This window comes from Canis lupus, chromosome 2, assembly GCF_003254725.2.
Source record: "Canis lupus dingo isolate Sandy chromosome 2, ASM325472v2, whole genome shotgun sequence".
Classification (NCBI taxonomy): domain Eukaryota; kingdom Metazoa; phylum Chordata; class Mammalia; order Carnivora; family Canidae; genus Canis; species Canis lupus.
The window spans coordinates 35,137,935-35,165,629 of record NC_064244.1 but is presented as its reverse complement, the minus strand read 5'-3'; the positions used below and the strand labels follow the sequence as shown (position 1 = coordinate 35,165,629).

General features: G+C 40.2%; 1 protein-coding gene and 1 long non-coding RNA gene across 3 annotated transcripts in view; one reads left to right on the top strand and one right to left on the bottom strand.

Moving 5' to 3' along the window:
• Positions 1 to 27,695, top strand: part of DIAPH1 (diaphanous related formin 1) — a 97,683-nt gene that overhangs the window by 33,301 nt on the left and 36,687 nt on the right. Inside the window, exons 2-17 of one of the 2 annotated variants that reach the window (XM_049097668.1) lie at positions 240 to 266; positions 1,233 to 1,388; positions 3,992 to 4,093; positions 4,444 to 4,574; positions 4,769 to 4,855; positions 5,917 to 5,980; positions 7,170 to 7,309; positions 8,550 to 8,658; positions 10,001 to 10,111; positions 10,285 to 10,403; positions 11,041 to 11,157; positions 11,759 to 11,874; positions 12,569 to 12,633; positions 14,402 to 14,581; positions 15,433 to 16,182; positions 17,263 to 17,377. In XM_049097668.1, the coding sequence (XP_048953625.1) occupies positions 240 to 266; positions 1,233 to 1,388; positions 3,992 to 4,093; positions 4,444 to 4,574; positions 4,769 to 4,855; positions 5,917 to 5,980; positions 7,170 to 7,309; positions 8,550 to 8,658; positions 10,001 to 10,111; positions 10,285 to 10,403; positions 11,041 to 11,157; positions 11,759 to 11,874; positions 12,569 to 12,633; positions 14,402 to 14,581; positions 15,433 to 16,182; positions 17,263 to 17,377 (2,389 nt within the window). The remainder of the gene's footprint in view (positions 1 to 239; positions 267 to 1,232; positions 1,389 to 3,991; positions 4,094 to 4,443; positions 4,575 to 4,768; positions 4,856 to 5,916; positions 5,981 to 7,169; positions 7,310 to 8,549; positions 8,659 to 10,000; positions 10,112 to 10,284; positions 10,404 to 11,040; positions 11,158 to 11,758; positions 11,875 to 12,568; positions 12,634 to 14,401; positions 14,582 to 15,432; positions 16,183 to 17,262; positions 17,378 to 27,695) is intronic. The other variant, XM_049097667.1, reaches the window with a different exon arrangement.
• On the bottom strand, positions 17,358 to 27,440 carry LOC112658959 (uncharacterized). The gene is made up of 3 exons (XR_004814057.2): positions 27,270 to 27,440; positions 23,402 to 23,541; positions 17,358 to 17,493 (listed from the first exon to the last, which is right to left on the bottom strand). It is a non-coding gene; the product is annotated as an uncharacterized LOC112658959 (long non-coding RNA).

Here is a 27,695-nt window from a genome sequence, read left to right as displayed (position 1 = left end):
TCTACTTGTTTTGCCCACTAAAGAGTCATATGTTAGTGACCTTAAAACTCCTTCATGCCCCTTACACAAGAGAATGTGCTAAGGAATAGTTTGCTGAAATCTTCTAGCTTGTAGAAAGTAGCTTAGATCCTTTCAACTTACTCTTTTTTCCCCCCAACCCATCAGGTGTTTGGGAGGTTCCCTGGAATTTCACTGATCTATCTTTTCTTCCTTCTCCCTCCTTTTTTCCTGTGTCCTAGACTCTGAAGCGGCTCATGGCAGATGAGGTAAGGAAATTTTAAGTATGTGCATGTTCTAGCAAATTTCCTTCATTGTGATACTTACTATTTGTCATAACTTTGACTTTCTGTAACTCGAAATGGTGATATTGGTTCTATTCTCAGAACCTCCCAAAGCTTTTTCCTAACTCTTTGCTCTGTGTTTGGCCCATTGCATGCATTCCCCTGGGATATCATTGGCTTCCAAGGGTAGGCATGTTCTTTAAACTCATAACTGACTTGCAGTCTGAATACTACTTCTATCACTTAAAGTCCCACAGTGCTTGAAGATACTGTCATTTTCAAACAGGTGGAGCTAACAAGCTGCAGCTTATTGGTGGCTCTTTGTTTTGAGCATCTGTACTTGAGGTTTGGGGAATGGTTCATGAATCTTTGGTTAGCACAGAGGTGGTGGCATATATACCTCTGAAGTACACTGTATTCTTTGCAGAAGGGATTTTGAAGACTGTATATTGAACTTTTGCTGCCTGCATAATGGGTTTTAGAGTATCAGAAGAAAGAAAAAGTAATGGTTCCTGGTTTTAAGGCATTTGTTTATTCTGCATAACTTACATCTACTAAATTCTATGGTCATACTCAACCTCTGGAAGGGAGGGATCCTCTGAGGGAAAGAAATGGCATTTTATTCAGATAATTCTATACATGAGGTGTTTTCAGTTCTGTATTGCTGGAAGACTTAGAAATGGCAGGAGAGCTCAAGAACAAAGTTTTCTCTTTGTAGAGAGGTTTCAAATCCTAATACTTTAGTCCTCTTATCTTTGGATGAAGATGAGAGTACAGAGTCAGTGTACTAAATTGGATGAGAGATTTCTTGTTTTTATGTCAGAAGACTTGAAGTGCCCACAAACCAGAGGAACCATGCACAAATAAGAAGTTCGAAAATTGGCTACTTCATGTGTGGTTTGTTGTGCAAATGAAAATGGATCGCTGCTAATACTTTTTTCTCTTTCTCAGCTGGAGAGATTTACCAGCATGAGAATTAAGAAGGAGAAGGAAAAGCCCAATTCTGCTCATAGAAATTCCTCTGCATCATATGGGGATGACCCCACAGCACAGTCATTGCAAGACGTTCCAGATGAGCAAGTTCTAGTACTCTTTGAACAGATGCTGGTAAGTTTCCCCACCTCAAAATATTCCTTTTTTTTTTTTTTTCTGAAAATGCATTTGTGGGCGTGGTGGGCACTCTTTTGGGCATGATCCCCCTTAATTGGCTCTTAATTATGAAGAATTTCAGGCTTAACAGAGAACTTAATAATCCTATTAACAAAGTGGCTAAATATACACCCACCTGTCCATAGCAAATTTCTAGCAAATTTCCTTCACTGTGATACTTGCCATTTGTCATAACTTTGACTTTCTGTAACTCGAAATGGTGATATTGGTTCTCAGAACCTTCCAAAGCAATCGATGAGTTAGGCTTGGAAATACCTGATCAGTGACCACTTTGTTAATGTCCTTCTGCACAGCAGTATGTTAGTTACAAAGACATAAAGTGAGTGGACCAACTCATGTGGTAGTGTGGAGACCACCTTTGGGTTAGCCAGGGTAGATAAAGTTTTAGAGCATTAGCCATGAATTTTATGCAAAAAGAGACTGAGGAATGGAAAGGCACTTTTATTTAGTGGTGAATCTGAAAAGAAAATTCTGATGCTATAATTCCTAGAAGATCTTTGAAGATTGTGGCCAAAGTCAGTTGAGTAATGAAGTACTCATTGTGGCTTTCCTGTCCTCAGTGAGGGACATTGAGTGAGCAGGGCCCTCAGTGAATGTGCTGTAGTGCTAAGTCTTGTAAAGTTTGGAGTACATGGTTCCAAAGCTTCATAAGACCTGTATGTTGCCTGAATAGTTTCAGATGCAAACAGAGACTAGCAGCAGGCCTAACTTAATTAAAAGCATGGGATTTTTTTTTTTTTTTTTAGATTTTATTTACTCATGAGAGTAAATACACACACACACACACACACAGAGAGGCAGAGACACAGAGGGAGAAACAGGCTCCATTCAGGAAGCCTGACATGGGACTCCATCCCGGGTCCCCAGGATCACGCCCTGGGCTAAAGGTGGCGCTAAACCGCTGAGCCACCCAGGCTGCCCTGGGATAAGAATTCTTTTTTTTTTTTTTTTTTGGGATAAGAATTCTTAACGCTGGACCTGGTATGTAGTAAACACTAAGCCAGTACTATTATTATTATTTTTTTCACTACAGCTTTCAGTTTTTCTCTCAGTCCAAGTACTGTAAGAACTAAGACCATCCCTTGGACTTGGATTGCAAATGTATGTGTCTTTAGGGCCAGGGAGGCGGCAGGAATAAGGCCAGATAGCAGATGAAAAGAAGAGGAGACTGTGGCCAAATGCAGAAGAACTTTGGGCCTTTCTGTTAGGAAGGCCAACTGTGATTCAGTGCCAATAGCTTTTGTAGCACTCCAGTTGGAAGTGCTAGCCCAATAGTGTCAGGTATTTTTATTTTTCTAAAGAAGCCAGAAATCTTTAATTCTTGAAAACCAGTAATTCTTTATTATTTTTTATTTATTTTTTTAAATTTATGATAGTCACACACAGAGAGAGAGAGAGGGGCAGAGACACGGGCAGAGGGAGAAGCAAGCTCCATGCACTGGGAGCCCGATGTGGGATTTGATCCCGGGTCTCCAGGATCACGCCCTGGGCCAAAGGCAGGCGCCAAACCACTGCGCCACCCAGGGATCCCCCAGTAATTCTTTATTTTTTATTTTTATTTTTTGAAATTATAACTATTTTAATATACTAAAAACTTGACAAAATGCAAAGATGAACATACAATGAACATTATAAGTTTTTTTTTTTTTTGAACCAGTAATTCTTTAATAGAATTGCCTATCATGGCCAGCATTCAGATTTCACCAGTTGGGTCTTTTTTTTTTTTTTTTTTTTTTTTTTTTCAGTTGGGTCATTTTTAAAAAACTGTTCATTCAAATCACAATTCCAGATAAGGTCTCTTGTACTAATGTTCTTTTTAAGTTTTATTTCATCAGAGTTTTTCATCTTTTTTTTTTTTTTTAAGATTTTATTTATTTATTCATGAGAAACACAGAGAGAGAGGGAGGCAGGGACAGGCAGAGGGAGAAGCAGGCTCAATGCAGGGAGCCTGATGTAGGATGCGATCTGAGGACTCCAGCATCATCCAGAAGAGATTTCTAAGATCATCCCAAGTACAGGATGTTTGGGTGGCTCAGCGGTTGAACGTCTGCCTTTTGTACAAGGCGTGATCCTGGTCCCGGGATAGAGTCCCGCATCAGTCTCCTTGCGAGGAGCCTACTCCTCCCTCTGCCTGTGTCTCTGCCTCTCTCTCTCTCTGTGTCTCATGAAAAAAATAAATAAAAATCTTAAAAAAAAAAGAGACCATCCCAAGTACAAAAAACATTCTATGTGCTTTTCTTTCAATAATAAAAAATAAATTTTTCATCTATCATCTTAATATTTAAGAAAAACATTAAATGTATAAAAGTGTCTGTAAGAATTTATGCTAAAATGTTAACCATTAACATTTATCCCTGAGGAATTTTCATTATCTGCAATATGTAATAGATTAAATCTCAAGGGATCAGGAACACTTACTTATTCAGTAAGCATTTGATGTGTTTAACTCTTTACTGAGTATACTAAATATTAAACACTGAAAACTTATAAGGACTTTGATACAATTTTGTTTTTTCTTTTTTCTTTTTTTTGTCTACTAGCTGGATATGAATCTGAACGAGGAGAAACAGCAGCCTTTGAGGGAGAAGGACATTATCATCAAGAGGGAGATGGTGTCCCAATACTTGCACACCTCTAAGGCTGTGAGTCCTGGGGCAGGTACCCATGACATGGGAGACTGCCCTTATCTTGGACCTGTTTGTTTTACCAATTTTATAAAACATTTTATGCCTTCATCACTCTTACTTTATTCTGTCACACAAGCCTACTCATGTTTTACTCTCATTCGAGTTAGCGTCATTGACATACTTTTTGCCTGATTTAGTCTTCATGAAGTGCATATGGGGAATGGGATGGAAAATTCTCAGTTCCATAGAGTTTGGTGGTATGTATGATGTGTGTCTTCCTTGATATTCAGAAGGTAATGACTAATGCTAGTCCAGTTTATGACTGGGTCCAGTGTTGACTAATTTCTTCATATGCTCCCATCTAGGGCATGAGCCAGAAGGAGAGCTCTAGGTCTGCCATGATGTACATTCAGGAGTTGAGGTCAGGCTTGCGGGATATGCCTCTGCTCACCTGCCTGGAGTCCCTTCGTGTCTCCCTCAACAACAACCCCGTCAGGTAAGGATTCTGAGGTGGTAACAAGAGTAAGAACCCAAGGTTAAGGTTTACTGATGAGGATTGAAGATCAGAGGAGTCAGGGCATATGAGAGTTCTCGATTGGGAGGAAAGACTGTCAGGGTAGAATTTGTTTGGGTGAATAATTGCTGATTGATTTGATTTGATATTGCATTGTCTCTTTCAATTCCTTACAGCTGGGTGCAAACATTTGGTGCTGAGGGCCTGGCCTCTTTATTGGACATCCTTAAACGACTCCATGATGAGAAAGAGGAAAGTGCTGGGTGAGGACTTTGAACTTTTGACATCTTCCCGGTGAAGGGTAGTGGGGGACTTGACTGCTCTAAGGGAGAAAGTGGCACTAAAATGAGAAGTTGTGGACCAGAATATGCTTTTAGTTGAGAACAGGGTTTATCTTTGAGCAACTAGAGGATGACTGATGATTATAGACACAGGAAAGAGAAGAGGAACACAGTGCATAGCACAGGCTGTGGACCACATAACACTGTGGGTCTTGCAGCAAAGGTTCTTACCCGATGTGGAAGTGGGCTCGGAGTTCATTCAGAGCTCCCCTGGGACCTGTTCTTGGGGACTAACTTTCTTTCTTCTCTTTCTTTTTCTTTTCTTTCTTTTCTTTTCTTTCTTTTGTTCTTTCTTTCTTTCTTTTCTTTCTTTTCTTTCTTTCTTTCTTTCTTTCTTAAGATTTTATTTATTCATGAGAGACACAGAGAGACAGAGACATAGGCAGAGGGAGAAGCAGGCTCCCTATAGGAAGCCCGATGCAGGACTTGATCCCAGGACCCTAGGATCACACCCTGAGCCAAAGGCAGACTCTCAACCACTGAGCCACCCAGGCATCCCTTTCTGACAGTCTTTAGGGTTGGAATAGTTCTCAGGATATCTTGGACTATCTTAGGCTACATTGAAGTCAGCCTGACCCACAGTGACTTCTCTGTTTCTTGAGATCTTTCCAAAACAAAACACAAGGCCTATACTTCCTGAATGAACAGGCTTAAAACCTTTGACGTAGTGAAACAAGCAATAATGGATAGGATGTTATCCTGATTAGATTTAGCACTTAGAAAGAAATCTAGGGAATTAAACAGAAGATTTTAATGTTGTACTAAATTCTGTGATTACGAGAAGATTAACCAAAGATCTGATGGTGGCAATCCCTCTTCAACCACCTGTTTTTGCCAGTGCTTCAAGACAAATTGCTGTGTGCTAGAATTTACTCAGCTACTAGTTGGGGATGTTCTAAAGACCTGTGTTGTAAAACAGAAAAGTCAAATGGGAGAGGTGTATACAATAAAGGGAACTCACTGATTATGTCTTCTACAAACAGAAGCTACGACAGCCGTAACAAGCATGAGATCATCCGTTGCTTGAAAGCGTTTATGAATAATAAGGTGAGACTTTTCCCATTCTCATTCCAACCTGCATCATGAACCCTATTTTTTCTTCTCTATTGGAAAACTCCAAAAGGGCCTGGGGTTATGAGCTTTAAGACTTCTAGCTTTCCCTTTTAGTATTAGGACTTTTTGATTGCCACATAGGTATGTCTCTATGGACCATTTTTCCCAGTTCTGATGTCTGTTTCAGAACATAGGCTCACTGTCCTTCCTTTTTTTTATACTTTGTTTTGCTAATGCTTGTGAATTTCCTGATCTGTATTTATTGATTTTGGAAGGTTTATTTTATTCTCTGCTTATTTGTTTGTTTTCCATACTGTTCCTACTTAGAATCAACCTACCAACCTTCCTTCTTCACTCCTTTCTTTCTTCCTGGCTTCCTTTCTTGCTTTCTTGCATGCTTTCTTTCTTCCTTTCTTTCTTTTCTTATTTGAACTCAAGGCTCTCACAGTTGTTTGTTCCAGAATGCAGATCTATCTTCCTCATTGTTTAATTTTGTTACAGTTAACTTATTTCATTGGATGTGAGGGGACATTTAAAAGAAATAAAAGAAACAAAGATTTTTATTCTTAAAGACCTATAATTGTGTTGTATCAAATGTAAAATTGTGTTGTATCTATGCTCTTATCTATTTAGCTGTGGAAGAGGTCTGCCTCTGTATTAGTTTGCTGTGGCTGCTATAACAAAGTACTACACATTGTGTATTCAACAACAGAAATTTATTGTCTCATAGTTCTTGGAGGCCCTAAATCTAAGATCAGGGTGTTGTTAGGATTGAGTCCTTCCAAGGGCTGTGAGGGAGACTATGGTCCATGCCTTTCTCTTGGCTTCTGGTAGCTTGTTTGCAATCTCTGGCATTCCATGGCTTTTTGATACCTCATCCCAATGTCTGCCTTCATGTTCACAAGGTATTCTTGTGTGCATGTTCTGTGTCAACACGTTTCCATGTTATAGGGACAACAGTCGTATTGGATTAAGGGTCCATCCTACTCTAGTAAGACCTTGTTGTAACTTAAGCAATTGAATCTACCAATGACCCTATTTCCAAATGAGGTAATATTCTAAGGTATTGGGGGTTAGGACTTCAACATAAGAATTTAGAGGGGAACTCCATTCAGCCCCTAACAGTTCCTAAGTTTAGATGCTGTCATCATTAAGCCTCCCTTCTCTGTTCTTGTCCTACCAGTTTGGAATTAAGACCATGCTGGAAGCAGAAGAAGGAATCCTGCTGCTGGTCAGAGCCATGGATCCTGCTGTTCCCAACATGATGATTGATGCAGCTAAGCTGCTTTCTGCTCTTTGTATCTTACCGCAGCCGGAGGACATGTATGTGACTGGGTTATAGCTCTTCTACATTCTCTTTTTTATCATCTTCCCTAGTCTAGAGGAAAATTGAGTTGCTTGGGTATCCACTTTGTCTTGAATACTAGGTAAGACCAAGGCATGAACACTGTGAATCGTAATGTTTAAGAAGGACCATGAGGTGTTTAGTGCTGTCCTTAGTGTACTTCTGGTTATCAGAGGGGTAATCTGTAGGGCATCTCCTAGAGCTCCATTAACGTCTATGTTACCTAGAACTGGGGTTGCTTTTACTTTGCTTTTCTTAAATTCAGAAGTAATACAACTTTATTTTTTTAACTCAAACAATATAGAAACATATAAAATAAAATTTAACAGCCTCATCCCTTCTGTAAAGCCTGTTTCTGCAGAGGTAACCAGTGTTAATGGCTTGGTATAGTCTCATAGATTTTTTTACTAGTACAGGCAAATTGTATTTCTGGCTTCTAAGATATTTTCTGCCACTCCTGAAGATGGTATCTTAGAACTAAGGGAAGATGGCTTATACCTATAAAACAAATCACATGCATAGGATAGATTTTTATTGTTGTGGAGCAGTTTGGTTTAGTAAAAACTGAATCATATCATTTGTTTCCTCTCACCCTTTTTTTTTTTTTAATTTTTTAATTTAGCAATTGGTGTTGAACATTTTTCTGTTTTGGTACCTAGAGATCTACCTTATCTTTAGTGGCTGTTTAGGATTCCATAGTATGTATATCCCATAATTTATTTAAGTTTCCTCATTGTTAGACTTTTTAGGTAGACATTTTTTTTTTTTCTTAGCAGATTCTGGCCCCTGCTTTAGGTGATAAGTTGTTTTACTATTACAGATGATGTTTGTACATATGTTCCTTTCACATTCATGCATTTATGTTGAATAAGTTTCTAGAAGTAAGCCAAATGTTATGTGCATTTAAAACTGGTAATATTAACTACCCCTCCAAAACTTAAACAGTTTATGCTCCATAGAATGAGTGTCTTAATTTGGTATCCATAGATAGGAGTCTAGGAATAGGGTTTTAGGGAATACATTTTTCTGAGGAGATTGTCCTTAGTTTTCAGTAGATTCTGGTCCCTACCCTAGGTGATGAGGAGAATAATGTTGGAAGTCTGATGTTTGATAATGTTCTATTTCCTAACTGATCTGTGCCTCTGTATAATCTATTGGTTGTGCCTGTCTGTGTCAGAGCACCTGGACATTTCTCTCCCTTTCCTTTCTCCTGGGCAGGAATGAGAGAGTTTTGACAGCGATGACAGAAAGAGCTGAGATGGATGAGGTGGAACGTTTCCAGCCATTGTTGGATGGATTAAAAAGTGGGACCTCCATTGCACTCAAGGCAAGTATATCCTCTGAAACTGGGCCCAAGAATAAAATTCAAGATGGAAGGACTTAGGTTCGTTTGACTTTTTAATAGAACACATGGAATAGTTCCCAGCTATAGGCATACCTTGAAGATACTGCAGGTTTGCTTCCAGAACACTACAATAAAACAAATATCTTAGTAAAGTGAGTTAAATGAATTCTTTGGTTTCCCAGTTTCATGCATGTAAAGTTATGTTTACTCTATACTGTAGTCATGTGTGCTGTAGTATTATGTCTACAACAACACTCTACCTACCTTAATTACTTTGCTTAAAAATGTAACTATCATACAGGCTTTCAGCAAGTCATAATCACTGATTACAGATTACCATAACAAATAAAATAATGAAAAAGTTTTAAATACTCTGAGAATTACCAAAATATGACACAGAAACAAGAAGTAAGCAAGTGCTATTGGAAAATCAGCACTAGGGGCAGCCTGGGTCGCTCAGCAGTTTAGTGCCACCTTCAGCCCAGGGTCTGATCCTGGAGACCCGGCATCCAGTCCCACGTCAGGCTCCCTGCATGGAGCCTGCTTCTCCCTCTGCCTGTGTCTCTGCCTTTCTTTCTCTCTCTGTCTCTCTCTCTCTCAATCTCTCATGAATAAATAAATAAAATCTTAAAAAAAGGGAAAATCAGCACTGATAAATTTGCTTGACATGGGGTTGCCACAGACCTTCAGTTAGTAGGAAAAATGCACTACATAGAGCAGTGCAATAAAGTGAAGCGCACAATGAAACAAATTTTGCCTGTATATATTTCAGGATTTGTTCTGAAGGGAAGATGATTATCCTTCTCTCCAAGAAGGCAAAGAAAAAGCAGCTTTCCTTATTTTGAGATGGGGGAAAGGGCATGCTATGTATTTATATGCTAGGAAAGCCAAGGCCAAGAACAAAGTATACCATCAAATCCTTGGAATCATTTAGACCTCTAAGCTCTCCAGACCTGGGTTCAAATGAGGTCTTACTGCTCTAGCAGAAAGTTCTTGTAGTTTTGTAATACATCTTCTTTTTTTTTTTTTAATATTTTATTTATTTATTTATTCATGAGAGACACAGAGACACAGAGAGATAGAGAGATGCAGAGACATAGGCAGAGGGAGAAGCAGGCTCCGTGCAGGGAGCCCGACGTGGGACTCAATCCCGGATCTCCAGAATCAGCCCCTGGGCTGAAGGTGGCACTAAACCACTGGGCCACCCAGGCTGCCCCTGTACTACATCTTCTACATTACATTACAATCAGTACGCACGTAAAGAAAATGGAATCTGGATCTCTAGGAATCTACAATGACATACTGCTGAATTTTCTCACTTTAGGTGGGCTGCCTACAGCTGATCAATGCTCTCATCACACCAGCAGAAGAACTTGACTTCCGAGTTCACATTCGAAGTGAACTGATGCGCCTGGGGCTGCATCAGGTGTTGCAGGTGAGATTCAGCTCTTTGTTAGGACAGCCACACTGTGTCCTGCTTGCTCTGATAGTCCTGTCATTTCTGGTGTAACTTCAGCTTTCAATTTAAGAACCAGGCTGAAAGGCTTGGGTTTCTAGCCAGCATAGGACACTTCTGGGTTCCCTGACTTGTACTTTTGTCATTGACAGGACCTTCGAGAAATTGAAAATGATGATATGAGAGTGCAACTAAATGTGTTTGATGAACAAGGAGAAGAAGATTCCTATGACCTAAAGGGACGGCTAGATGACATTCGAATGGAGATGGAATATCCTTTTTATGGACTGGGTTCAAGACATATGAGACATTCAGTGTAGATCCCTGAGGACTCAGAACAGGGCATCAGCCTGTGTATCTTCTCAGTAGGTAAGGCAGATGTCTTTTGATTGCAGTCGGCTTTATTTACCTCAACTTGAAGCAGAGAATTGAGGAAAGTGATCTGAGGATTCCTCAGCATGGAAGTAACTATCAAAATGAGCATGAACCTCCTAGAACATGAGATCTTAGCTTACTAAAGTATAGAGCTAGCCTTTGGAGAACATGTACAAGTCGGGGAGTGGGCTTGTAATTTGCTTTCTTCTCAGTGTCCCTGAGACTGACAGAGGGAGTAGTTTGGCTGCATATTGCTATTTGACACAAGTGACTTGTAGGCAGTTTTCTTTTCTGCCTACTGCTTTATCTTCAAGCCAAGTACTGGCAATCCTCTTATCTCCATGTATAGTACACCCAACTCACCAGTCCTTTGGCCTGAGGAAGTTTATGGAACTAAAAATTTTGGGTAATGTTTATAAGAGAAATGACTGTTAGAAGTGGCATTTTGTGACTTTTGCCAAGAGTAGGGCAATCCACCTATTAAACATGGTTTCTAAAAAATATGCTTTCCTTAGCCTCTTCCTCTTTTCCACTGACTTCAGTGATGTCTTCCAGATTCTCTTAAACACAGTGAAAGATTCAAAGGCAGAGCCACACTTCCTGTCCATCCTGCAGCACTTGCTCTTGGTCCGAAATGACTATGAGGCCAGGTAAGATGGTATACTTGTGAGAAGTATTGAATTTGAACCTAAGTAGAGAGAGCAAAATCCTTAAATTCAAAGACTGTCTCTAAAGGGGAAAAAAGGGACAAAGACAAGGATTACAGTTTATTTTTAGTCACATATAAAAGGAGCAGTTGTCCTTTTAATCTGACTGAATGGCATCCTTATGGAAGTGATCAGAATGTATAAGGTAAAATGTCCTTCGTTTTTTGAAGAGGGGAGGTAAGGTGGAGTAAAGATGATAATCAAGGGAGGTACCATATAAGGTTCTTTCAGGTTGCCTAGCACTAGAGATTCAGCAGCTAGCTATCACAGAAAGGATCAAGTCTGACTTTTAGATGGGAAATGATTGGCACCAGATGGTAGATGGCAACAAGTTTTGATTATCTGAAGTAGATGGAATAGCTGTTGTAGAAGTGGGAGTTTCCTAGCATGGCAGCAGACTTCTGTTAGTTTTATGAGAAGGTCTTTTAGGGAACACTTCTCAGGTCCCTCTGTTATGAAAGCAGTCAACTTTTCCTAATCCTGAATGCTTCTGAAAATTATATTTTGGTTTTCCTCTAATAACCTTGTTCTCTTCCTTCCATAGACCTCAGTACTATAGGTTGATTGAAGAATGTATTTCTCAGATAGTTTTGCATAAGAATGGGGCTGATCCTGACTTCAAGTGCCGACACCTCCAGATTGATATTGAGGGGTTGATTGGTAAGTATATTCTTCTGTCTGGCTCCTTAAAACCATACTCTACCTTCCATTTTTTTTTTATCTTCCAGTGAAATTTTTAGAGAAGATATCTTTCTAGTTTCCAGGTATTTCTGTTTTTATCTTTAGGTGTTAACCAACATCTATACTAGGAATATAGAGAGAGTTACTGCAAGGGCTATTATTTTTAGGTAATGAGGCATAGTTATCTGTGAAGAAAGGGCTTTGTTAGGGTGGCAGAGCCCGGTAATTGCGTAAAACTTAAACCTTTATTCTCAGAGATTCAGTATTGAACTATGAGAAAGTTTAGGGAGCCCATGGAATTGTGGATATAATTGGTTTAGTGTTGGTTTAGTGTTTCATAAATGTAAAAATTTACCCCCGCTCACACATCACCCCACTTTTTGAAGGGACTTTACCTGTTATCTTTGCCTCCTGCTGGTCTCGGATATTCTTAAGTACCCCTTGTGGGCACTCTCCCGGCCACCCAGCATGGTAGCCTTACTGCATAAAAGGCACTCAGAAATTGCGTGTTGAACTAAAGATTTATTTCTTTGCTTACTGCAGAACATTTTAAGAAGGATAATACAAATAAGGAAATGGACAAAAGACTGCCCTTTTGTTATATTGAAGGGGTGTAGGTAGTGAGGGAAAGACGAGAGGATAGTAGCTTCACTTACTGACGACTTCTTTTCAGATCAAATGATTGATAAAACAAAGGTGGAGAAATCTGAAGCCAAAGCTACAGAGCTGGAAAAAAAGGTATGTGTGAGAGATCAAAAACATTGAGGCCTTTCTTTCTTTCTGCCTTTCCTTTCTTTTACTTTTTAAGGATTATGATTTTTTTCTGACATGTAAAACTGTTACCTGTGATATTTTGCAGGCATTCAGCACCCAGTAGCAGTTCCTAGGGGAAACCTTTCTGGTGTAGCTTAGTCACTGGAGAAACTAATATGGATATGATACTGAGGAGTTAGTAGTGTACAGTTCTTGAGCCCCTGGGTAGGACAAGAATGACAGATGACTCTTACGTATAACAGTGACAGCTCTTGCAGTTTTGCTGGCATCTCAGGCTTCTTATCTCTAAAACAGGGACAGGTTCTTTTTTTTTCCCCTCTTCATTTGTTAAGGACTTCCATTGTGGTTGATAGGGTTTTGCTCCTAGAGGCTGGGATTGTACACCATAGCTGCTCTGGTTTAAATGTCTTAACAATGTTAAATTTCTTTAAAATTTTAGGTTTATTTGTTGGGCTTTTTTTTGTCCCTCCCCAACCCCCCCCCCTTTTTTTTAACAGAGAGTATTGTGTGTTTGTGTGTGTGTGTGTGCGCGCGCGTAACTGCAGGATGGGGGTGGGGAAGGGAGCAAAGGGAGAGGAAGAGAATGTTAGTATATGTGCTGCCTAAGGGAGTGTGAGAGGGAGAGAATCTTTAAATATTTTTTATTTATTCATGAGAGACACACAGAGAGAGAGAGAGAGAGAGAGAGAGAGAGAGGCAGAGACACAGGTAGAGGGAGAAGCAGGCTCCATGCAGGGAGCCTGATGTGGGACTCGATCCCGGGACTCCAGGACCACGCCCTGGGCCGAAGGCAGGCTCTAAACTGCTGAGCCACCCAGGGATCCCCTAGAGGGAGAGAATCTTAAGTGTACTCTGCGATGAGCACAGAGCCCAAGGTAGGGCTCAATCTCATAATCCTGAGATCATGACCTGAGCTGAAATTAAGAGTGGGATGCTTGACCAACTAAGCCACTCAGGCATCCCTGTTTGTTTTTTAATTGAAATACAGTTGACACACAATGTTATGTTAGTTTTAGGGGCATAACATAGTGATTTGACCAACTCTGTACATTATGCTGTTCTCTCCACGAGTGTAGCTACCATCTGTCACCATACAACACTCTTATGATACCATTCACTGTATTCCCTGTGCCATACCTTCTGCTCTCCATCACCTATTTTACCCATCTCCCACCCCCTTTCCCTCAGGTAAATACCTCTTTGTTCTCTGTATTTGTCAGTTCATTTCTGCTTTTTTTGTTCATTTATTTTGTTATTTATTTATTTACTCATGAGAGACCAAGAGAGGCAGAGACATAGGCAGAGAGAGATGCAGGCTCCATGTAGGGAGCCCGATGTTGGACTCAATCCCAGGACTCCAGGATCAGGCAGGCACTCAACCACTGAGCCACCCAGGTGTCCTCCCATTGTTTTGTTTTTTAGATTCCACGTTTAAGTGAAATCATACAGTATTTGTCTTAGGTTGTTTTTATTTGTTTTTTTTTTTGGGGGGGGGTTAGTTTTTATTTGTTAATCTAACTCCCCAAATTAGAAAGACTTGTAGAAATGATCCCCAGTTCCCCCTTCTTTAACTTGATTTTAAGGTCAAAATTACGGTGGTCTTTTCCCCCAGGCATTTCCTGGGAAACTGAGCTCCTTAAAGAATTAGAACAAAGCAAAGAATTTTGGGGAGTAACATTGTTTCTTGCTGGAATGGGGAGCTCACTAGGGGCCTGATTCTTTTCTGCTTTAGCTGGACTCAGAGTTAACAGCCCGACATGAGCTACAGGTAGAAATGAAGAAGATGGAAAGTGACTTTGAGCAGAAGCTCCAGGATCTTCAGGGAGAAAAGGATGCCTTGGATTCTGAAAAGCAGCAGATTGCTACAGAGAAGCAGGACTTGGAAGCAGAGGTGTCTCAGCTCACAGGAGAGGTAATGTCTGAGCAGGCAAGGCAGAGTGACCTCCATGCCATCAGCAGCCTCATGACAGGCCTGTCTTACAGCAGGAGTCAGTTATCTTACTCCGGGAGAGGGTTTGACTACCAGTAGGTGATCTAGTTAGATGATGCTTATTTTAAAAATCATTTACTTTATTTTATTTTATTTTATTTTAATTTATTTTATTTTATTTATTTTATTTATTTTATTTTATTTTATTTTATTTTATTTTATTTTATTTTATTTTATTTTATTTATTTATTTTATTTTATTTCAAAACATACGATAGAAAATTTGGGAAAGATGAGCAATACGGAGAATAAAAGAAGTCACAGTAATACCCAGAAATGAAACTAATAGTTGTCTCATAAATTCAGGAGTAAAATCCAAAAAAACTCTTCGTATGTTTGCTAATTTTCTCTTATTTTAGCTGTTTCTGAACAGATTAATGTTCACACTCTCTTTGCAGTTAATATGATTTAAATGATCTAATGATCTGTGGTATCTGATATCTTGATCATTTATGTGGTTATTTCTTTAGAATAATTGATTTACTTGAACTTTGCTTTTTCTAATTAAAGGGACAATTTCACATAAAGGTTGAAGTTGCCTTTTTAATGCAAAGCATGCCAAACTAAGAACATGAAGACTTGAGTTCTAGTTTTGGGTCTGCCACTAGATATCTGTGTGACTTTGGGGGAATCATTTCATCTGTCAGACTCCTTTTAGTGTCTTCATGTGTAAAATGAGAACTCTGGACTAAGTAGTTTTTTAGGTCCTTCCCAAGCCCAGTAGACCCTGATGTGGAGTGAGGAATAATACTTCCATTGATGTTGTTCCTCTAGGTTGCTAAGCTGTCCAAGGAACTGGAAGATGCCAAGAAAGAAGTGGCTTCTCTCTCTGCTGCAGTTACTGCTGTGGCCCCTCCTAGCAATGCTACTATTGCCCCCACTCCTGGCATTGTTATTCCACCTCCAGCCCCTCCTTTACCAGGGGAGCCTAGCATACCCCCCCCAGCTCCTCTTCCTGGAGATGATACCATTCCTCCTCCACCACCTCCCTTTTCTTTGCCTGGGGGTGTTGGTATCCCTCCACCCCCTCCTTTGCCTGGGGATGGTAGCATCTCCCTACCCCCTCTGCCTGGGGGTGCTGGCATCCCCCCACCCCCTCCTTTGCCTGGGGATGCTAGTATCCCCCCACCTCCTCCTTTGCCTGGGAGTACTAGCATCCCCCCACCTCCTCCTCTGCCTGGGAGTACTGACATCCCCCCACCTCCTCCTTTGCCTGGGAGTACTGGCATCCCCCCACCTCCTCCTTTGCCCGGGAGTACTGGCATCCCCCCACCTCCTCCTTTGCCTGGAGGAGCAGGCATGCCACCACCTCCTCCTCCTCCTCTTCCTGGTGGTCCTGGAATCCCTCCACCCCCTCCATTTCCTGGAGGTCCTGGAATTCCTCCACCTCCTCCTGGAATGGGTATGCCTCCACCTCCGCCTTTTGGATTTGGAGTTCCTGTAGCCCCAGTTCTGCCATTTGGATTAACCCCAAAGAAGCTTTATAAGCCAGAGGTGCAACTCCGAAGGCCAAACTGGTCCAAGGTGAGAATTTCTCTCCATTTTTTCCTCAATAGGTAGTAAGAAACCAATTCAGTTTCCTATTTTGTATTTTGTGCCCAGATAGGCTTCCCCCCCTTTTTTTTTCTTACAGATTTTATTTATTTATTCATGAGAGACACAGGGAAAGAGAGAGGCAGAGACATAGGCAGAGGGAGAAGCAGGCTCCATGCAGGGAGCCTCATGTTCCAGGACTCAATCCCGGGACTCCAGGATTACACCCTGCGCCGAAGGCAGGCACTAAACCACTGAGCCACCTAGGGATTGAAGGGCTTCCCTTTCTTAGGGCTAGCATCTGTCTTTCTCAGGTTCCACTCACGCTTATGTTCCTTCAGCACATATTAGGCATCTTCTGTATGCCAGACATCACTTTGAAGAATTCTTTGGGCCCTATACTCTGCTACAAAAGCTAAACAAATCCTTAAGTTAATGTTTTGGTCTTTCTTTCTCAGGGTATGAGAACCCTGCCATAGTAACAGAGAATTTGACAACAGTCATTTCATCAGTCTGCAAGCTGCTGATAGTAGTGCTGATCTGAAAATGGTGGATTTATGGATACACCCTGCTATCTCACTCCCCTATAAATGAGCTAAATGAGAGGATATGTTTGCATGGCACAGTATTGTCCCCACTATGTAATTGAGGCCCCTGTGATTCTGCATCACCCTTCTGCTTCCAGAAACCAAGTTAAAGGAGCTGAGGGATTTATTTATAAATTGAACAAATTTGTCATAGTTAGCCAAATTGATGGGAAAAAATGTTGTAGAACAAGGAAAGATGTAAAATAAAGCCTCGATTTTTCTAAAACTAGAGGATTTGAGGTTAGAAGGAGGGTAAGTAGCATAATTGGATCTAGCTCTTGAATAACACCAATAAAAAAAGTGGAAGCACTGTGTCTTGACCTTACCACAAAGAGTGCAGCTCTTCTGTGTCTCACATTAATCTTCCCCTAGTGAGACAATGCTGAGAACCATCACTCCCCTTTTTTGCATCTTAGTCAGTTTTCTAGGATGGAAAGTACAAGGCTCAGCTTAGTAACTCTGAACACCCTGCCTGTATCTACAGTTTGTTGCTGAGGACTTGTCCCAGGACTGCTTCTGGACAAAGGTGAAGGAGGACCGCTTTGAGAACAATGAACTTTTCGCCAAACTTACTCTTACCTTTTCTGCCCAGACCAAGAGTGAGTACCTTCCTCTTCCGTGCACAGGTCCAGTATAGGACTTAGAATATCCTTTAGGTGGATCTCCCATTCCATTCCTTTCCCTGGGTGAGAGTTGAAGAGAGGTAGTTTTTCCCCTTTGGAAGAAATTCAGATATTTTTGGATCCCAGGGATGCTGGGGTTGGGAAAGAAAACTGTTGCATTTTGTTATTTTTCTTTCCCATTTTTTTTGCATGTAGGTATTTTTTTTTTTTTTTGTCATTATAACATGTTGGGGAATGAGAGTAAGGTGACAGGAAGCTTATTAGGGGGCCCATTTTGATAATACTCTTGAACTGATTCTGGTCCTGTCTTTAAGGTACCATCCCAGACCTACAAACTTAATTAATAAGGGTTGGGCCAGTCTTTAACAGGTTAGGTGATTGAGTGACTGTCTACAATAACAACCATATGTGATGCTTTTTCTTTCTTACATTTCTTTCCAATATCTGATGCTTTCCTCTTCCTGGCCCTTTGCTCCTCCAGCTTCAAAAGGTAAGAATACAGAAGAGCCTATTAATTGGGTATCGTGAACATTAGACAAAAGATGTAACAGATGTAAAGGAATTTCTTAGAAAACTGAGTTGAGATAGAGGATTGATTTATTTTCTGCCCCCCCCCCCCCCCCCCTTTTTTAAAGAGTCCAGAAGGACCAGTAACTGTGATATTAACTGACAGCATAGACAGTTGTTTTAAGTTTAGGTCAAAGCTGCCATATACTTGCTACATTCTGTAGCATGTTTGAATTGAATAGGTAGCTTGCCCAAGGTTAAATGACCAAATCCAGGGATCTTGTCTTCTGGTCCATGTGTGTGGGGTTTTTTTTGTTTTTTTGTGTTTTTTTTTTTTTGGTATAAATTTTTGCTTTTCTTTTTCACCTTCATATCTTCCCGTTTGCTCTAGAAGAGCTGATCTGTTTTGCCCTCTTCTTTCTTCACTTCCTAATTCTTGTGGTTTTGTGCTATCTTGTGACAGGGCACTTGTAGTTATTTCCTTGAGGGATACAGTATTTGAATTTAATGACATTCGTAGCATAATCATTTTGTATTTCCATCTTACAGTGTCTCTTCGTTTCCTTAGAGGTATATTATGACCCTAGTGATGAAAATTAAGTGCAACTTTTGAGCATTTCCCCCTCTTCTCTCTGCCTTCTCCCCACCCCCAGTAAATAAACATTTATTCTTTTTTTTCCTTAAGTGAACTGATGGAACCAGGCTGCACTTTGTTCTCTTACGGAGCCTAACATTGCTAGGTGCCTTTGGTGGCCTCTAATTATGTGTGTGTATCTGAGAGTGTAAGATCGCTGTACCCAGGTGTGATCTCTTGCCCTTCACTCAGCGCAAAGTGGCCTTGTACTCTAGAAGCACTGTCATCTTCTGAACTAAAGCTCAGTCAAGAGGATTACTTCTACCTGTTTAGTGAAAAATACTGTGATAATGACCACTTAGGCTATTCTTGTATATCAGTGAAGACTAGTTGACCGAGAAACTCAAAATCAAATGACTTCCTAATTTGTAAGTTCACAAAATATACACCTACGTTGGCCTGTGGCATAAGGCCCTTTCTCTGAGCATCTCTGTCCTCTGAGCATCACTGCACACTCACACTGGGCAGCCCTATTCCTCCTGCCTGTCACCCCCTTCTTCTGTACATTTGCATTACTAGGGATTATAGTTAGGTGGTTTGCAGTTTCATGCTCTTCCTTGGCATTTTATTCGCACTGTGAATTGATAGTGTTTTAAAAATACCCAAGAAGACCATATCTCTTTCGTCATTTTTAGCAGTGTAACCAGATTTCTTTTTTTTAAGATTTTAGTTATTTATTCTTGAGAGACACAGAGAGAGAGAGAGAGAGACAGAGAGAGAGATTGAGGCAGAGACACAGGCAGAGGGAGAAGCAGGCTCCATGCAGGGAGCCTGACGTGGGACTCAATCCCAGGACTCGAGGATCACGCCTTGGGCCGAAGGCAGGCGTTGAGCCACCCAGGAATCCCAAGTAACCAGATTTTTTAATGTTCCTTCAGCTCTCAGATTCTGCCCTGGAAACTACTTTCTTTTCATGGAAGGTTCTAACTTTCTACCAGCCTTGGCTCCCCCCTCTAATTATTCTTAGAAAACTCTGTGTATTACTCTGATTTTAAAAAATGAATGTGAATTAGTCATTTTAATTTAGTGGAATACTGATCTTCAGGTAGTAATCTGCACTACTAGATTGCTGCTGTTGTGATGGAGGAAATTTCTAGCTTGTCTTTATCTTTTGCTTCAGTTAGCACTTTGAGGTGTTAAATTGACACTCTAATTTCTTCCTCTTTTCATTAGGACACACTAGGGGATGTGTTCTTGAAAATTACTAAATCATGAGCAGTTTCCCACACATTCTAAATCTTAATGATTTTAAAGAAATGCCTGGGAGAGGTTTGTTTTTTTTCCCTGTCAAATATAATCCTGAGTATTTGTTTACCTGTTTCTGACCTACTTGCAGCACTCAGCACATCAGAACTTGCCTGCTGCTTGTCGCCCTTGCTACGTCTATATTTTCATTCATTTCCTCCCGAAAAAGAACTACCTCCCCCTTTTAAAAATTATTTCTTCTTTGGATTTTTAATATTTTACCGACTTTAATGCTACCTGTTTTACTTTTTTTCTTCTCTCTACCTGCTTTCTTTTCCTTTGAGTCAGTGTGTTAATCTGTGGTGGTACAAGAGGTGTTTGAATGTTGGGGCTTATTGAACGTGTCTCTTGGGAACAAAATGGTTGTCTTAAATACCATACACAGAGGCCTCAGGTAGCAGCCAGAAGTGCTGTGTAGGGACCTGATGCCATGTGTAATTACCACTGTAATCGTGGTAGCTAATTTGCCTTTGTCTTTCCTAATGCAGTTTTGAACTTCCTTCTCTTGGTGTTCAGGCTGGCAAACTCAGTGCAGACTTCCCAAGTAACCCCTTTGCTCACAACATACCCAAAAACACTTAAGTAAAAAAGTAAACACTTAAGTAAAAAAAACTTTGAGTTTCTTAAAGCTTTTATCAGGTAGAGAAATTCAAGTTCTAGCAACTTCAGAGGTGAGCACTCAGAAGACCCACATCTCCTCAATATGAAAGCAAGGTTTCTTTTGTTCCTGGTACTTTAAACATGACCAGTATAAAATTTCAGGAGATCTTCATCCTTAATTGTTTTTCAAGTAAGTAACCAATTTCAGTTACTAAGTCTCTTATTCATACTCTTAATATTGATGATATAATTAAATGATAGTAAATCATTTAATTTTACCATTCCATAAGTATTCTGTCCTTCAGATAAAGAATTAGAGATACAGCGTGAATAACTTTTACAAGGCTATATAATAGGTGCCACAACCAGGATTCAGACCATGCATGGAGTGTGTGATTCCAGAGTCCTTACTCCAGCCCTCTGCTTCCCAGAAGCATATGTCCCTGTCCTGAAAACTTTTGGAAGCTTAGACCCAGACAGAAGATGAAAAAAGAGGATATGCTGGCTTTTGCAACCACTTCATTCAGGCACTTCTTAGTACCTGGCAGTGACTCTTAGTACAAGAAAGGAACAGCAGATTAGGGAAAGTAGGTGAGATGCTGGATATTTAGAGGTGAGAAAGAGGAGACATATTCTGATTCTAGTATATTCAATTATAGCAAAACGAATCTAGTTGGAGAAATAAGACCTGCTTATGTAGTACAGTGAAAGTCTTACTTAGATGATTACAAGCCAGTAGTTCCCAGGCTTGATGAGGAAGTTATTTGGACACTAGGTTTTCATAACATTGCATTATTTCCTCTCTTACTTGCCAAATACAAGTGTCTATTATTTGTTAGATATGGCTGTATTCCTTATGTTTTACTGATAGCCAAAACTTCCTGTATACCTACTCCAGGAATGGACATTAAAGAAAATACCCACCTCATACTTTACATCTGCCTCCTGTAATCAAGGGTCTCTTGCTCCTGCATCATTATGGTTCAGGAAGATGTGAGCCTTTTTACTAAGAGAAGAGCCCAGAATGAGGAACCAGTCCTCAGATGTATACTACAGATTCTCTTACACTTTTTTCTCTCTTAAGGATTAGTCTCTTGTTTTTGAACTCTGGTCTTCCCATATTAATCATGAATTTACTCAGTTTATTCCTTGCCAGGGAATATTTTGAATTCAGACTTGATGGGCAGTACTATAAAACTTCTGGTTCTTTTCATTTTTTCACCCTCCTTTTGGTGATCAGCAAGGAACCTTTTATCATAATGTCTTTGTTGTCTCTCTTGAATTCCTTGGGAACATGTTAATTTTTTTTTTTTTTTTTCAGTCTTTTCCTAGGGAGCATTTTCTTCACTGCGGTGACCTCCGGTCATTATTTCTTTGAATAAGATAACTAGTTTTTCATTCAGCTTTCCTTACTCCCTTGTGTTGATGACATGATCTCATGAAAAGTAGTATCTCTTGAAACTGTGTGAGAAGTGGTAACTGTTGTCCTGAGTACAGTGGCAGTTTCCTTTTTAGGTTTATTCCTTGCTTCCAAAAACCTTTTGGGCTCATGAGATCCATAAGCTAATTACGCTGAGTAGGTGCACATTGGACAACATGTAGTGTTAGACCCCCTCTCCCTGTTAAAGTGTGAGGTACATTATGGAAACTGAATCAGAACAGTTCTCCAAGTTGTTTTCAGCAGTGATTCAGAAAGAACTGGCTAAAATAAAAAATAAGGTATTGACCAAGAGCTTAGAATTTTATAAACAATAACAGTATTCTAGTTAGGATTTGACTGTGCGTCAGGTTCCCAAGATTTGTGCTATTGTCCCACAAGTCAGAACTATTGGCAACAGCCGTCTTTTGCTCTCCCAGAACTTTCTTGGTTCAGGCTTTAAGAGGAACCTGTGGTGGGGAAGCAATCCCTTCTTTCCCCCTAGATTGTGAAAGGTCTTTTTCCCGTGATCCTCTCTGTCTACTAGGTGGCACTCCGTCAATTGGATCTTTATCAGGAAATGTCCAAGTGAATCTCTTTAGTTCCTTCAACTTTAACTCCTAGAAACAAGACTTTGTAACCCCTAGAAACAAGACTCAGCATGCTCTACATTATTCAGTGAGTCTTTTGACAGAAAGATGTCTGCTCCTTCAGTTCCTTAGTGTATAGGATTCAGTTCCTCTCAAGTGTATAGGATTAGGACCCAAGGTGCTATTCAAGAGAATATTTGTTGGGATTGTTGTCTTTTTTTTTTTTTAAGATATCTATTTGAGAGAGAGCACGAGCCAGGGAGTGGAGGGGAAAGGGCATAGGGAGAGGGAGAAGCCACCTGGGTGCCCCGAGATTGTTGTCTTTTAATTAATTTTCTTGGTTCTAAGTAGGATCAGACTGTTAGTGCAAAGTACTTGGGAAGTTCCATAATATCAGATGATACATGCTTGTGATTTAGAAAACCTAAATCTGGGGTGCCTGGGTGGCTCAGTCAGTTAAGCATCTGACTCTTGATTTTGGCTCAGATCATGATCTCAGGGTCATGAGATCCAGATGCCCAGCATGGAGCTTACTTAAGATTCTCCCTCTTCCTTTCCCTGTGCCCTTCTCTCCCCATCTCCTCACGTATACTTTCTTCCTTTCTCTCTAAAAAAAAATAATAATAATTAAAATTAAAAACTTAAATCACAAATGTGCAGTTATGAGGAGCCCTGCACATTTGTGTTGTCCTCTCCCCATCATCAGGGGTATAAAAAATAACCTAAACTATCCCTTTCACATACCCTCTCTACTCCCAACCTTTCTATCACTATTTGCCTTGAATTCACTGTATCTAATATTAGGCTATTTATCTTGGTTTATATTACTCCCCATAAGAGCCCCAGACCTCCAGGTCACCCTCTCCTATACTTGAATTCCCGTATGGGTCTCTGTGTATCCTATTCGGTCTCCTCCTCTGATCCTACTTGAGTGCCTGAAACCCATTCTCTATCCTCTGGAATTCTGTGGTCCATTACTAGCAAAATCTCCTATGACATCAACCCACCTTGTTGCTCTAATAGAGACCTGTCTTTCCCTCAGCATTACTTTTCTTCTCGCTCTCTCATGCAGTGGACTTGGGCTGGTGTAGATGTCCTCTTTGTTGTTTGTCATGATGCCTTCTTTTCAACATGTGCAAAAAATACACTAAAAATATAAAATTAAAAAATCTTCACCTTGCATTGGAGTTACCATGGTTAACATACTTTACACCTGCATGTGTTATTCTAATAAAGGAACAGGCAAAATCCTCTTCTCTTTGTAGTTCAGGTGGGGAAATGTGGGAAATTTTCATAGAGCCTTACTGGAAACTTAAGAGGATTTAAAGATAAAACTACAGAAATATGAGAGTATACACATATCTTTTTTTATTTTTTAAGATTTTGTTTATTCATGAGAGACACAAAGAGAGGCAGAGATATAGGCAGAGGGAACAGTTGGCTACACATGGGGAGCCCAGATGCAAGACTCGATTCTGGGACTCCAGGGTCATGCCTTGAGCTGAAGGCAGACGCTTAACCACTGAGCCTCCCAGGCGTCCCAGTATACACATATCTTAATGTAATCTTTGTAATCCCAAGTGGTAGATACTGTTCTGCATTTTGTTTGACATGGCTCAGCATCTCTTAATATCATTACATACAGATAAACCTCATTATTTCTAATGGATAGTTGTATTCTTTTTTTTTTTTTTTAAAGTTTTATTTATTTTGGAGAGAGACAGAGTGAGCATAGAGGAGAAGGGAAGAGGAAAATAGAATCTCAAGCAGACTCTCCACCAAGTGTGGAGCCCGAGGGAAGAGCTTGATCGGAAGACCGTGAGATCATGACCTGAGCTGAAATTGAGCCAGTTGCTTAACCTAGCTGAGCCACCCAGGTGCCGCCCTGATGGATAATTGTGTTTTATCAAATGCATAATATAAATTTATACAGTTGATCCCTTACTGAGAAGTTACCAGTTTTTTATATTATAAGCAGTGCTGCAGGAAAAATCATATTTATCTCTGTATTCTTGCATTTCTGCACGGTATATTCTTAGAAACAAAATTTCTGGACCTACATTGCTGGGTATAGGATTTCCCCTTCCATCAAAAATAAGAAATTACTTATTGTAACATCTGATAGGGGAAACTGATGGTTTGTTTTAATCTGACCACTAATGAGATTGCACCAGAAATTTTCCTTCGTACCTTGATTCCTCATCTGTAAAATGAGACAGATTAACCTAAAGATACCTCTCAATTTGAAACTTCTGGTCTTATTATATATATATTTTTCTTTTTGCTTGCATAAGCTTTCTTTGGTTTTATTTAGTCATCATCTCAAACTCCTTTGATTGTTTGCTAAAATATACCTCTTGTATTAGTTTTCTTTGTTTTGCTCTGAGTTTCATTCTTTTTCCCTGCACTGAGGTGTCTGTCATTAGAAATTGCTGCTTGTTTACAACTAGTATTTGGGGGTATAGAGCTATACTAATGCAAAACTGTAGAACTTTTGCATGAAGGTTGCAGTTTTAGTTTCCACAGAAGACTTACTGGTGGGGATTTAGGGAGGGTGTCATCAGATAAAGATAATTAAACTTTAATTCCTTCTAAACTGGGGGAATTTGATATATCTGCAGTGTGCACTTTCTCCTTTTCGCCACCAGATGGCACATGGATCTCTTCTGTTTTAGATGTGTCATTGTTACGTAGGGGAATGATACAGTCATGTTAGAGAGTGACCGCCTCTGTTGTTTTCCAATACAAACTGCTTGGTATGCTGCCCTCTATCTGTCAGGAAATTCCTTTGGAGGACTCATCAGTAAAATAAAGACAGAAAGCCGAAGCTTGCTATTCTGCAAAAGGATCTTTTCCCCTTGCAGCTAGTATCTTTAATAGGAGCAACATTTGTGTTTTTTGGAGGACACAGAGGCTGGAGAATGTTTTCATTTTTGTTTTAGTCTGATAACTTCATGAAAGCATAGCCTTCCTTTTAGCCTTCATGAAAGCATAGCCTTTCTATTTAGCTTAAATAGAAAATTATTTTTTACCAGCTTGGTAGTTCATTATATACATATTTGTAACCCCATGATATTCATATTCTTAATCCCATCTCTGTCTCTACTGAATAGCTACTTGAAGCACGTAACAGAACTAACAGCTAATTATATACTTATAACTTCCCAGAGACAGTATACTGAATTTATTTCCTTGAAAGAATTCCCCAGACCTACCTTGGGTAGAGTTTGCTGGTGCAGAAAGGCTTTTATTGTCAACCCTTTTGTATCATTTGTTAACTCCTAATTATCCCAAGTTAATCCCAGTTTTAGAGCCTCTATTCAGACTTGTGTGTGCCTGTGGTACCCAAGTATCATCCAACATTACCTGCTGAATTTCAGATTTGATATCTGACAAAATGTCCTTTTAAATGGCCTTGTCTGAGGCTTCAACCAAACATAAGGTATCACTATTGTCTAAACTTCTCTGTCATCTTACACTTAGTCCCTACATTTTTTTTTAAGAAAAATTTTTTTAAAAATTTATTTATTTTATTCAGAGAGAGAAAGAGAGAGAGACTGAGAGGCAGAGACACAGGCAGAGGGAGAAGCAGGCTCCATGCAGGGAGCCCGACATGGGACTTGATCCCAGGTCTCCAGGATCACACCTCAGGCTACAGGCGGTGCCAGACCGCTGCGCCACCGGGGCTGCCCAGTCCCTACATTTACATGTCTGTTTCTATTGCTAATTTCCAACTTTAGTGTAAGGATTGCATAAGGAGCTTGTTTTGCTAGTTCTGTTTTTTTTATTATTATTATTATTTATGTATTTGAGAGAGACAGAAAGAGCACAAGTGGAAAGGAGAGGGAGAAGCAGGCTCCCCGCAGAAAGCCCAATGTGGGGCTCCCTCCCAGGACCCTGGGATCATGCCCTGAGCTGAAGGTAGATGCTTAACCAACTGAGCTACCCAGGCACCTCAGGAGCTTAAAGGTATAGATGTAATGTAACTCTTGTTCTTGCTTACCATGCAGAGTAGGGATCGGAAATGTGTTGAGGAGGAGGAATGGGATCTCTAGGAAATGTCAAGAGTAGAGCTGGACTTTGGGATAAGCAGGAGAGTGGGTGATCCAGTGCTCCTAGACTGCTACTTGCTGGAGCCCAAAGCATCTGCCTCAAGGGAGCAGCACTGTTCTCAGCATCATCCCTCATATGCTTCAGGAATTAATTTTCTGCAATTATGGTACTAGTTTTCCTGTAAACATAAGGTTATAGACCAGTTTTCAGGGAGTACTCACGATGTCTCCACCATAGGATGATTCCTCTGGGGCTTTTTGCTTCTCTGTTACCTGTTTTATTCTGCATAAGTAATCTAGGTGGGCAGCCCTGGTGGTGCAGCAGTTTAGCGTCGCCTGTGGCACGGGTTGTGATCCCAGAGACCCGGGATCGAGTCCCGTGTCGGGCTCCCTGCATGGAACCTGCTTCTCCCTCTGCCTGTGTCTCTGCCTCTCTCTTTCTCTCTCTCCTCTCTGTGTATTCTCATGAATAAATAAATAAAATCTTTAAGAAAAAATAAAGTAATATTCCTTTTTTTGAAATGGTAGTTGCAAAAACTTAGCATGCCTGTGTATCCTCTCATTCTCCCTATTTTCCCTGCAAACTCTTTTATGTAATAAATGATTGAAGACACCAACTCTAAATGTATAGCATTTCCTCCTGGAGCCTTCCAGCCATTGTGGTCAAGAGAAGAGAGACTTGGAAAGTTCTGGTCTGAGCCCTTCCAGACATTTAACAATTCTGGAGCATTATATTCATGAGCAGGAGCAGAGCTTTGTATCACTAGCATAGAGGAGCTACTCCAGAGAGGGATATGGTCTTTAAAGGAAAGGGATGACCTACCTCATTTTTTTCTTGCTTCCTTCTCAGTTTTTGCTCTGGAGATAACTGCTCCAGAACTTAGTACACTCTAACTGTACTGTTTTAGAATTCCGGCACATTGCCTTTCAGAGCAACTTGAAAGAATGCTCAGGAGGACACAGTGCTAGGCAGGAAAAGCTGGAAACTATTATGTACAACCCTTATTGCAATTGTGTTTACAGAAAAAAATGCAGAAGTAAAAGATTAGAAGGGAATATACCTTATTCCCTAAAGAATACTATAGCAATTATAGTATTGCTAGTATGGTATAGTATATGCTATAGTATGCTAATATAGTATGGTGCTAGATTTCTTTCAATTTCTCTATAACGTGGTCATCTTATTTTTTATTTATTTATTTTTTTAACTAGGAAGAACAGAAGGGTTAAGAAAGTTTGCCAGCTTGAA